Genomic DNA, 13,115 nt, shown 5'->3' on the forward strand with positions numbered 1-13,115 from the left:
TTAAAGAAAGGCATATAAGAAAAGACAAGCCAAAAATATTTCAAGGTCTGACGTCCCATATTTGGTGGTTTCCTCTCCACTACAATGCTCCCCACTGTCTTGTTAGTGTTCTGCCTCTTCAATATAATAAAATGGCATGTAGTGTTGGGTCAATACAGAGTCCTGTGAGAGAATGTCAATAATAAACTGTCTCAATAGACAACTTGGATTGAAAAAGGAGCACATCATAAACTCGATCAAGCAAAGACTTGCTTGAAGCACCACGCCGATTACTTGAGAGCAATAAAACACAGCAAGCAAAGCAAACTTAGTAGTACATAAAAGAACTGGGGGAGATACAGATGGGGATCCATTAATTACCACACAGGCGGTTGAATTTTTGCACACATGGCAAATTAAGTCCTTTTTCTTCTACAGCACCTACAAATCAAGCTATAAAGGTATGTCACTACACAACTTTAGTAGAAATAAAGATCAGGTAAAAGGATGAATTGGTAACAAACAACTACAACTCACTATAAAGAATAAATTGGAATACTTCTATGGCTTAACGTGTGAGTATCTAGACAGGTAACTCAGTACATATGCCCAACCCTGCTAATCCCCAGCAGCTCTGTAAAAGACTACATTTAAAAAAGTCTAAGTACCAAAGTTGCATGTCATAGTTGAGACATCAAGTATTCTTTACAAGACTGAAGTCTTCCAATGTTATGGTAATTTTTCAATGCTCCCTTGGAAACGCTTGACAAGCCCGACATTAATGCTCTTAACCAATCCTTGCCATGCAGCCAGTTTCTAAAAGAGTCAGATTATAAGCTCAGAGCAAGACATGTTTAGAAATGATTTTTAACCTGTTGACCATTTCCATATGGCAACTTACTTCAATAGAATCTAGCTAGACACACAAAAAGAAAGCTCTAAAAGGTTCAGTTTAGGTGAAAGATAGCTTATCCTACCAAGTTCTGTGCCAGAACCTGAGAGAAGTTTTGTCTTCCCAACCTGTCATCTAAATACAGAAAAAAGTTGATTTACCATGAAAGGATACATGTTGTATTTGGAAATGATAAAAGACACGGTAGAACTACAGTGATTGATTTTGCTATGTTGAACAATACTTAAAAAAATTTGAAACAATATGTGCTTTAAAGTTACATAAAAGATCAAGGCTAAAGACATTTAAACTGAACATGTAGAACGCACTTGTGCCTTTTATATACTAACATGTTTGAACTAATGGCATGACATCCAGACAGTGCTACAATGTCTGGTGTGAACAGCAAAATGAAAAGACTGCTCAGGTCAACAACAATCTTACTTGTGGTCCTGCATAGATTGCTTATAACAAATTCTGTTGTGTGTGTCTGTGTGTCGTTGCACATTCAGCAACATGATGCAACATCAGAAGAGCAGAACATGAATGGGGAGAGGAGATGATTGCTGCTGAGTTCTGCAAAGCGTCATCTCACTTTCTCTCTGTGGAGTTTGCAGAAGTCAAGACTGTGAACCGAGATAGCAAAACAGGCACATTTCTACGGTCTTTTTAAGTGTCAGCAGTCTGCTCAAATATGCTATGGTGGGCTACAGAACACCTCAGTAAGCAGGAGCAGAATTACAGCAAACTATAGTCTAGAGCAGGGACATATAGTGAACAGGGCAAATCTTTGTGAGCATGGAGCAACAGTGAGCATGGAGTTAATGCAGGTGGGCAGAACAAGTGATTTAAAATAAATAAATTTCCGCTTTGTAACTTAGATTAAAATTGCCATTAAATGTGTATAATGCAAAGGGAATGAACTAATAAACAAAACCTAGGAATTTCATTTTCTGAAAACACACAGAAGACAAACCCTCATCTTTAACAATGCTCTTGATTAAGACTTTTAACCCCCAAATGCTCCTGGCTGGCTGATAGATAACATTGTGCTTGTACAACTCAGCTCCCAGGTATGATTCAGTGTAATTGTGGGCAGCCTAGTACTAAAAAAACCCCTAAACTTCACTTCAGTAAACCTAGCCTGCGTGAACGAAGGTTAAAGAAAGTAATAGCTACAGTAACTGTGAGCAGTGAGATCCCAGCGGACACTGTGTCATTGTTGGACTCCTAAACTGTACTCTGGATTATGAATGAGAGGATGTGTGGAAGCATTGCCATGTGAGGCTCCGTGCAGACAGAGGCTCACGGTGAATATTAATTTTGACTTTGGAAACCTTGCACCTCTTCTTCTGCCTTTATATCAGGACACTGAAGATAAGGGACAAGTAATGGTGCACATGTAAGATGTGTCATGATGATGTGTCATTTATGTGTAAATGGATAAGGAAAGAAGTAAATGGTAAATGGCCTGTATTTATATAGCGCTTTACTAGTCCCTAAGGACCCCAAAGCGCTTTACATATCCAGTCATCCACCCATTCACACACACATTCACACACTGGTGATGGCAAGCTACATTGTAGCCACAGCCACCCTGGGGCGCACTGACAGAGGCGAGGCTGCCGGACACTGGCGCCACCATGCCCTCTGACCACCACCAGAGTAGAGCAAAACACTTCAGACCAATCAGATCTCACCTCCACACTCAAGTTAGAGTAGAATCAACACAAGTAATACTCAACTTTGGTTTACTTTTTTAAAAATCTCTGTTTGACATAGTGTTTCTGCTGGCTTACTATTATAAGGAATATAAACTGTTTATAGTGTTATATTTCTCTTATGTTTCTCTTTTCTCTCTACATTATTTTATATAGAAAGAATTAATTTAGTTAATTAATTAATCAACTAAAATTGCACAAGTCACAAAATCCTGTGTTTTGTCACTAAACCTGCCTCATTTGTCTATGTCTATATGTATGTACTTTTATAATTGACAGACCCTAAAAGAAATAATGACATCACAGTAGACGTGACAGAAGATGTGAATAAAGAAGTGAATATTTACATTTATGGTGTCTTTGCATGACAGAATAATCATAAGGCATATAGTGCTTTAATAAGATTTGTGTTTTTTGGGGAATATGGAAGAAAAAGAATTGGGAATTAAATAAACCTGCACTACAAGCGTGTGTTGACAGATCTTAAGACGCAATCTGACACAATAATTACAATTTAATGATATAACACTGACAATTAAGAACTTTCCAGTGGGACATCCCCTAATTAAAATGTCTGGACACTCCAGTCCGGAGGTTAGCAACCTCCAACCACAGGTTATAATTTGGATTAACTGTAATCCTGCTCTTTTTCTCCCATTGTTTGGTAGGAGGAGCTAAAATAGCTTGTTTGATGTTGAAGGTTGCTGATGCCTACCCCAGTAAAACCAAAAAATGTATATTATTATAGATAGATTCTATGTTTTATTTGGGAATAGAATGGTGTGTATGTGTGAGTTTGGTGATGGAGTTTTTATTATGGATGAATTATGATTTTTTTTATTAATTATTATGTCTTTTTTTTATGTTTTATGGACAACAGATGGAAATTAGCCCTTGGCTATAATCTGGTATGTTTACATTCATGTAATTTTTTTACATTTATGTTCATTAACATGCACTGTCCTAAATAAATAAATTAAATTAGAGCATAGAGCTGTCAAAAACTCTAAATTCATAGTTGTAGATTAACAATTGAGACAACGACTTTTTCAACATACTTCCACAAAAGCCTTCCTGTCAGGCAGGGGGCTTGTTTAATGTTAAGCATTCTCCAAACCTTTTCACCACTACAGGTGAGAAGAGCAATCTAGAAACTTTTTGTCTTCACTGACAGAAAAACCCCTTCCTGTTAGTGTCTTTCTGACATGAACGGGAAAAAGACATCCAAGATGGGGCTCTATCACCAACACTACTTGATGTGGTGCACTTCATAATGAGCTCAAACTCTTTCACATTTTTCACTATGACAGCTGTAGCTCAGATTGCCACCAGGTGTCCCCTCCCACACTATTAATACCATATCCGCCAAATGACCGAGGATAAGGTCAGTGAATGTGGTACACAGCACACCAGTTCAGTGAATTTATCCAATATATGTAGTAACAGGAACGGCACAAATGTTTTACACACTTCAGGCAATTAGGCAATCATGCTACACCACAATGATATATACATGAAAATACATGCTGAGATACGTAATGTTGTTAAATCCTACCTTGACCTCAATGAAGTCTGGCTGGCCCAATGCTATGAGCTCTGAGTAAGCCTGCATCTCCTCCACATTCCAGGATTTGACCAGCGTCAGTCTGTACACTGTCCTCTGTTTCTGTGGATGAATAAACAGATTTTTGGGAGTGATGTAAGAAGTCATAAGGTGTGGGAATAGCTATGATATCCAATAAAGAGATGCCATATGTATCAATCTTTTAGTTTACATTTCATCAGTAAGAACTTATAAACTTAAGTTCTTAGTGCTACTCAAAAGATTCTGAAGTGACAATATATCTGCAAGACACTGACATATAGATTACAGAACACTGAAGGAAAAACTTCATTTTTAATTCGGTTTCTAAACCACAGTTACCTTTGTGACTTGTGTATTATATAGAATATTCGTTCAAATTAGAAAGGACAAGCATGCATTATTTTCCTCTGGCACACATTGGTATACAAAGCTGATGAGTCATTTATAACTTTTGAACTTAACCACTTCGTTTTTTTTTTTTTTTTCAAATCACTTCCAGTGACAGTATGTCATCACCAACATCTGTTCACTGGAGGCAACACAGCTGCTCACAGATGTCAGCTGCCGTATTTCCTCCTAAATCAGTTAGCAAATGGTTGCTAACCCTCTGTTACAAAAGAGCTGCATGTTATATTATTTACTGTGTAACACTTTTTCAAATTCAATACTTTGCACTACAGACACAACACACAAAAATCTCCACAATACACTGGGACTCCAGCAGCACTGTAAGCCAGTGAATAGTGGAGGGAATTGTGGACTGCATGTGGACTTTTAATGAATAAAAAGCTGCCAGCACCTTCAGTTGTTCGGCTTCAGTAAGCATAAGCTATGTGAGCAGAGGAGATAGAAATATAAAAAGAAAACAACCGTGAGGCACACTACACAAATGAAATGATGTTTCGGGTAAACATCTTAAAATTTTAGAACTTTTTTTTTTCCCTTTCAAGGATGAAGTAAGAGAATGACACAGTTCTAGCTGCCACAAAAGACCATGTAGCTCTAGAATTGAGAACCCTAGGCTTTGTACATTCAATAAGCAGGAGTGTGGAGAGTGTAACCCTAAACGGAGCTGTTTGTTATGAAAATATTAACATGAACAAAGTAAGTTAAATTATTTAAAAATATTAGAATGAAAAGTACAGAAATTTGTGTTTGGCTGACAATTGATTGTTGTAACAATACTTCTTGGTAATATATGCCTGAAAAGCTTGTTTATTTCCCCTTAAATGGTGGCAAATTTGTAAGGAAAATGCATTTGCAGGTTGAGCAGCATTTGTTTATATTGTCATTTGTGTCATGGTTCTGGGTCTTTGATACAGGTTTATGAGTTTGCTTAGTCTTTTGGTCACTTCTTGCAGGTTAATGAGATGCTAATGTTCAGTTTGGAGAGCCTCCGAGTTATGTAATGTTTCTAGTTCTTAGTTCTTTTTTAAAAATTTCGTTCCCTTTCGTGTCCAGTTTGTCTTTGTCTCTCCTTGCTGTCTCCTCCAATGTGTCCCTAGTGTGTAGCCCATCATGTCGATCTATTAATGTCAAGTTCGATGTCATTCTCTTTCTCTCTGTCCCTTGCTCTCGCTCTGTTTAGTCAGTCGTGTCTCAGCGCTGTTCCCCTATCTCGTTAGTTAGATTATTGTTCAGCTGTGTTCCCCAGGTGTTTCCTCTCCGCCCCGATTCCCTCATGTGTATATATCGTCTGTGTCTCTTTGTTTTCTTTGTTCAGCGCCTCCAGTGTTTGTTTCCATGAGTGACTGCCAGTTACTTAGTAGGATTTATTTCCAGAAATAAAGCAGTTCAGTTCAGTCAAGCCTGAGAGTCCTGCATTTGGGTCCCAACCTGCCTGCCACACTCGGGTATATGTATTCATATAAGGCTTCAGTGAAGGGTAAGGATCTGGCCACATTATTATGGCCCTGGACAGAGTTGTTATGACTGCTCACTGCAATTGTAAAACAGCGGGTCACAAGTCCACATGTATGGAGGACCCATTTTACAGCTTACAGCACTTTAGGAAAAGCATCTGCTGTAAAGATGTTGGGGCCTGAAACCACAGGACACCTTATAAAGTCCATGCCTCTGTGGATTAGACCTATCTCAGCAGTCCAAAGGGTACCTACACAATACTGGGCAGGCTTAAATGTTACAATTATAAACAGCTTTGAACCGAAATACGGGATAAGAATACCTGATCTGTATCTCATGAGTCGGCCATTTTTCCCAGGTAAGTAAAACAGGAAATATAGAATCACAGTTCAGTGGTGTAGATACAGTAGAAACTGAATTGTTGTCAATATGACAGAGAGGAAGAGAAGCAAGGAAAGCCAAGAGATTGTAAGAACAGATGATATGACAAATGGTTGGTACAAAGACTCAAGCAAATAACATCGAGAAAAGAAAGCGCACTCTTTCCCTCATTTCCTCTCCATCTTCCTCTTGCACTCAAAGGTTATCTCTAACACTAGGTCCTTTCAGCCCAATAGGGAAGGGGATAATTGGCCAGTGGAAGCAGGGAGGTGAGGTATTTCAAGCTGTCTCTATTCCAAATCCAACACGAAGGCACAACTCTATCAATCCCAAGTGCACTGGCAGGGAGGCCAAGTGGGGGAGAGGAGGAGAGCTGTCAAACAGAGAGCATAAAGGATAAGCGCTCAAGAGGATGGAGAGAGAGCCCACCGTGAAATGAAGACTTACGAACAGGGAGGTGAATGGGATGGGAGGGGGATTGGCAACAGAAAGGTTATTTCTGGACACTGCACACAGACATGCTGTAGTATTACAGTCAGATGTGCATATGCAAACACAGAAGTACAGGTACAACATCCATATTGAACTGAATCACATGACCTCTAATGCTAAATAAACATCTGTGTTCATGTACTTTGTCCTGAACCATCAACCTTCCAATTAGTAGATGACCTGCTCTACCTCCTGAGCTCCAGCCAACCCTTTGGACACACACACTACAATTCAAACTATTAAAAACAAACAATATGCAACATTCTCATGCCCCCCAGAATGGCACGGCATACATAATTGCAAGGTCTGCAGATTTGACTTTTGCTGACATTTATGCAAAACAGATTGTGCGCATTAGATGTCATCGCTAGTATCGCTAATATGCAATATGCAAATGAAAATGCTTAGCCAAGAAAAACTGATATCAGATATTTCTGACAACTTCAGAAATAATTGTATTGATTGATGCCTCATCCGACTATCAGACAATGGAGCAATATTTACAATAATGAGATTGCAGGCAGAAATCAGTAAATATGCCACAGGGTAAAATTGTGTGTGCACGTGTGTGTACATCTCATATGTGCAGTTACAGCACGTTCATATTTTCCTGCTGTGGTCAGGTTAAACTGGTGATATAGATCCAAATAGAGTGTGATGATCACTTGTAGTTTGCTTCACGCCAAGCACTGAAAAACACCTCAAGCTGGGCAGCATTAATGAATAAGTCCCAATATTAAAGGATTAAACATGAGGACACAGGCTCATCACAGATACAGCTGAGAAAGTATTTTTCAAATTTGTATGTTATGTTGCTGCTCCATAATAAATACGTTTTGATTTTTTTTGTAAATGTATTTATAATTCTAACCTGAAATATGTATATAATATTTTATATCAAAGCAAAAAACAAAAGTTTCACAGAAACTGCCTGCAATGCTAAGACACAGCTCCGTGTTGGGAATAAAAAAAAAAATAGTGGCAGAGAATAAACCATGGTAAGAGAGCTGATGACCACTAAGCTTCAGAGATCCAATTTGGAAATGAAAAAGCTCCAGGAAAACAATCATAACCACACCTGTACAGTACATTGATCTGACTTTCATGGTAGAGTGGGCAGACAGAAACCTGTATACAATATATAAGGGGCTATAATGGGCAAATACTGGCAAATATAAGCATGTTATGGTATCAATGAGATGTCGTAGGGCATCTCATTGAAAAAATAAGAAGTGTGTTGCAAAGCTCACTCCACGCCCTTTCATATGATATATTACTCAATGTGGTTTCTTGAATTTGAAGGTCAAGTTTGATCTTGGATACTAACAATGGAGGGGTCAAGGTCAAATGCTTAACCAGCCTAAGTACTCAAGACCTAGTGTAGTTTTAAGACTATCCATAAAAACTGTGGGTAATATATTTGGTGTGACCTTGACCATGATGCCATTGTCACCAAAATTAGATCAGCTCGAGCTACTATTGGGATCAGAATCAGAATCAGAAACTTTATTGTCATTGTCACGAGAACAACGAAATGAAGAATGGTCACACAAAATTTGGAAATGATATCATGAAAACTGCATGAAAACAAACAGACAAACAAATTGAACCGATTATATACTCCCTTCCTTTTGGGGGGAGAAGGAGTGATTGCTCATGTCTTCTGTACAGTAATTTAATTATAAGTTAATATACTATACAAGTTTAAAAAAAACAAACAACATAAATAATTCAGTGTTAGCTGAAGGAGGGTTGACATTACCAAAATGCTGCAACATAAAATGTGAAGAAAAAAAAAGTATCTACATACTTATTGAACAGGTTTTATTTGCAATAGAGACACTGCAGACTTTATCCTTCTCAAGGTCATTTGGTGGTTAATAGACCCATTTATTTATTTGGGGGGGGAAGCAGCCAGGTAGCAAGGTGGAGGTTGTGATAATGGATTTTCCCTCTTCTTGGAATGACAAAAACTTCTAAAAGTCTATTGAAAGCACTTTAAACCTGCTGAAATGAATCTATGAGCACAGATCACAAAGACAAGTCGATAAGGTCACTGTCACCACAATAAGAATGAAAACATAGGTCTCTGTTTCTCTTAAAGTTGCAAAAAGAACAGGCAGAATAGCAAGGCGACATTTCACACTTGAATAGCTGCTCCCTGTCATTTGTTGGGATCTCAGTGTCAATATATGGAAATGGGTAAACAGAGAAGACCCCTCCTTCTGAGGTTTCTACAAAGGTCGATCAAGTTAAGCAGTATTAGTCAAAGACTGCTGCTGTAAGCTGTTATGACCTGGGAAAAAAAACATATCAGCAACTATTTTATAGGCACTAAATTAATCATATTTACAGTAACATTCAGGTTAGTGAAATTCTGTAGGCTTTAACAGCAGCATAACATCCACACATTAAAACTTTAATTGTGACTGACACAGTATAAAACTGATAATTATCACATCTGCGTTGCAGGTTTAAGAATGACTTCTTTCGTTCTTTTCAATTAAAATATGGTATTAAAATACTACATTGCCACTGCTAATTTTTGCTATATTTTTTATGTAACCCAGGACAGTTATGTGGTTTGGCTCTGGGCCAAGATTTTTAGGACAGGAATAACAATGTATGAATGTGTGAAAAACATTTTTACTTTTAATTTAGCGTCCCAATGGAAAGCAAGCACATTCTTTTTAGGGCTCAATACCATGCTATCGTAAAAGTCTGCAGATAATTTAATAATGCTAGTTTTTATCCAGTTGAATTTTACCGAGGAGTCAGATTCTTTATCAAACTGAACCCCACAGCCCAGCTGATCACTTGTCTAAGATCCTGGATGAAAGCTTACTTTTTCTCCCAGGGCCTTGAGGCTATCCAGGAAGCGCGGCCAGAAATCCTTGAAAAGTGGCCGGTCGATCTTCTTCAGACTGTCTTGGGTGCTGGCATCCACACTGACATACAACTGAGTAACTGGCACCAAACTCCTAAAAAGAATTTGGTTGAGAAAAGACAAGAATTATGTAGCTGCTGCAAAATTTAAGACGCATTTAAAACAAAAATTACATTCTCCTAAGAAAACACAGTTCTCTGATGCAGGCACTTATATCCTATTCAGACAACGTGATTAATTGCCAACTTGATTCAGTGACACAAGAACATCAAGTCAAATACTCATTGTTGTTGAAGCAATGGTTTTCTTTCTTTTTCTATAGATAATCAATAAACAAGGAGAATACTGAGCTGGAGCTGAGAAAGAAACTGTAAAAATAAAGAGTACCTATTATAAATATCAAGTAAGAAAAAAAAAACTTATTTGGGTGAAACTGAACTTTGGTCATATAAGTAATCAGAAAAGAGTAATAGAGCAGAAAGTACCACATGAAGAACGTTTATAATACTGGTGAAAGAACAAAAAAACAAATAAAGCAAAAAACAAAAACACATTTCCCCTTGTTAAAAGAGCCGTGGAATAGATTCTCCAACCCAAAGTGCAACAGCTCATCTCCTATAAGATAGCTCTGGCAGACAGGATAAATGGCTGATGCCTGGTGTCCTTGCCTTTAACTTGCTCGATGACTATGTGATAAGCCTGTGACAGGCCAGTTAGCCACAATATTGGATATGTCAGTGTGTGTCGTGAAAACCGGTAAGTGGTTCTTGATAGAGAGGTCAATATCCTGTTCATTTCAAATGGCTCACGCAGCATTCATCCATTACAGTCTAGACTTATAGAAAGTGTCAACAGTATTCTGTGTACTAAATGGGAACACATACAATATTTTTTTCTTTTTTAAACAAGCAGCAGCATCTTCACTAAGAGTCTGTGTGGCTACAAAACCACTGAAAGATTAAAAGGCAATGATAAATTTAGTTTGTGCAGAAGTGGTAACTTTCCTCTTCGGAGTGAAGAATGACATAAAAATACAATAAAAATTTCTGTCTGCTGATCTAATCAAGAATTTAGCAGATTTATTCAACACTCATAGAATGGGCAATCGTGGCTCAAGAGTTGGCAGTTCGTCTTGTAATTGGAAGGTTGCTGGCTCGAGCCCCGGCTCCGACAGTCTCGGTTGTTGTGTCCTTGGGCAAGACACTTTAGCCGTTGCCTACTGGTGGTGGTCAGAGGGCCCGATGGCGCCAGTGTCCGGCAGCCTCGCCTCTGTCAGTGCGCTACAATGTATCTTGCCATCACCAGTGTGTGAATGACTGAATGTAGTGTAAAGTGCTTTGGGGGTCCATAGTGACTAAGTAAAGCCCTATACAAACAGGGCATTTACCAGTTACCAACACTCAATTGGAAAACTTATTCTTGAATAAAACATGTCTGCAAACAAAGTAACCTTTGTGTTAGGTAACATTGTTAATAATACAACAGATGTGCACTTCAGCATGCTTTTTTGTAGCATGACAATATTGCCCTGACAAAACTTTTGGTACTTCGTCTTACACTTCACATTACACTGAGTGTGACTCACAAAAACTTTTCATGTTGATGCTTACAGTCCTTCCTGAATCTAAGGCACATTTCACTTACTACACTTAGTATCTAACTGTGTTTGTGGTGAAGCTGTAGTGAAAGAAACATTAATAAAAACAATCGAGACCTTGATTCTTATCGTGGTTAGGAATTTTTTAGTAGGGGAAAAAATGGGTTTGGAATCTACAGTATGTCTTACGGATTAACTACAGAGACCTCACCTTCATAAGGAAAGTCAGAAAATAATATATGTTTACACACTCAGGCAAAGGTACCAACAATCAGCCATTATGGTTTAAATGTTTTTTTTTTAATATAATTATAGAAAAGCGTTCAAATTATCCCAGTACATGCAAACATTTAAGGTTTTTAAAAATCCATCAATTTAATGAAGGTTAATTGAAATTATGTGCTGCTCAAAGCACTGAAAAATGGATTATCTTCCCCCCCCCCCCGCCGACTAACTCTTTAATCTTCTTGTTAGGGTTAGGTAGGTTATTAAAGTATGAAAACAGATCAAACTTATTTTAAGATTACTTTAATAGTAAGAACAAAAAGATCATGTAACACACAAAGAAGATATTTTTTCATTTTGCTTGTACCTGATTTCCTGGGGGAACTGCGCATTGGTTACCAAGAAACTGGAGATCTGATGGTGGTGGAGGAGGCGAATGAAGTTGTTGATTTCAGGATACATGATTGGTTCACCAACCAAGGACAGGGCGCAGTGCTTGACTGCTAGGCCCTCCTCATACCTGTCAGGCTTTACTCCAGGGACACCTAGCAGGAGAGACGTCAATGTCGGAGTAGATCATAGTTGTCAGACACAAAAAACAACTGTGTGAAGCAATAGACTGAGGTGAGGTTTTGAACTGAAGGCTGTTTTAGTGATTACCCATTGTAACAGGGCAGCCCTTAGCGGCTGGAAACACAGTGAGATGGACCAAGGCAAGTGTAGTGGAACAAAGTATTTATTTGCTATACAGCTCTCCTTACAACAATTAACTCGTCGAGCTTCTTCACAGCACAATCAACCCCTCTAATGACAACTGGCAGCCTTAAATATGTTCAGCTGTCACGGACTAAACCATTATTCCACTCTCAGGTAAATTATTAAATCCCAACCTTCCACCACAACACACTATATGTCAATTAGAATAAATAAATACATAAATAAATTTCACATTTTCATATTAATAAATAGTTCACACTTTAATTTTACACCAAACCCAATATTATAAAAACCCAGAAACCTCAAGCACAAAAAGATTCACCACACTCTCTTAACCCATGGTCTCTCCCGGAACCTTTAAATGGTGTCTGGACCCCTGGGGAAACATTTGCCCAAACACCTTGAAGAGGACACAGGCAAGAAAGGTGAGTAATCATTATCTTACAAACACTTATTTGCACCAGTTTTATTCCTAGATTTCACACACACACACACACACTTGCATTAGTGTTCCTTACTGGTAAACTTTAATCACAATCTCAATCACCATTCTTCTCTCCTCACAGACAACCACCATATTCCTTGATGAGGAGCAGCTGTGCAGGATCTGAAACAAGGCTACCAACTGATTTTAAAATTCCCAATAAATAGTCAATAAATAATTAAACTTCTTGTGTGTAAATGTTTTACTGTGCAAATCTAGGCTTAAAGTGCAATGCTAAATAAAGTGCTTGATAAGGTGCTTTTAATAAAGTGAAAGGTGTGCTTAAAGTGCT

The 13,115-nt window shown here is 38.2% G+C and overlaps 1 protein-coding gene across 1 annotated transcript in view; it reads right to left on the reverse strand.

Moving 5' to 3' along the window:
* Positions 1-13,115, reverse strand: part of tyw1 (tRNA-yW synthesizing protein 1 homolog) — a 60,295-nt gene that overhangs the window by 15,777 nt on the left and 31,403 nt on the right. Inside the window, exons 12-14 of the mRNA XM_080889229.1 lie at positions 11,990-12,167; positions 9,759-9,894; positions 4,148-4,258 (exon numbers count right to left, since the gene is read on the reverse strand). Coding sequence (XP_080745355.1) covers positions 4,148-4,258; positions 9,759-9,894; positions 11,990-12,167 — 425 coding nt within the window. The remainder of the gene's footprint in view (positions 1-4,147; positions 4,259-9,758; positions 9,895-11,989; positions 12,168-13,115) is intronic.

Source organism: Rhamphochromis sp. 'chilingali', assembly GCF_963969265.1.
Source record: "Rhamphochromis sp. 'chilingali' genome assembly, chromosome: 8".
In the NCBI taxonomy this organism is placed as follows: Eukaryota; Metazoa; Chordata; class Actinopteri; order Cichliformes; family Cichlidae; genus Rhamphochromis; species Rhamphochromis sp. 'chilingali'.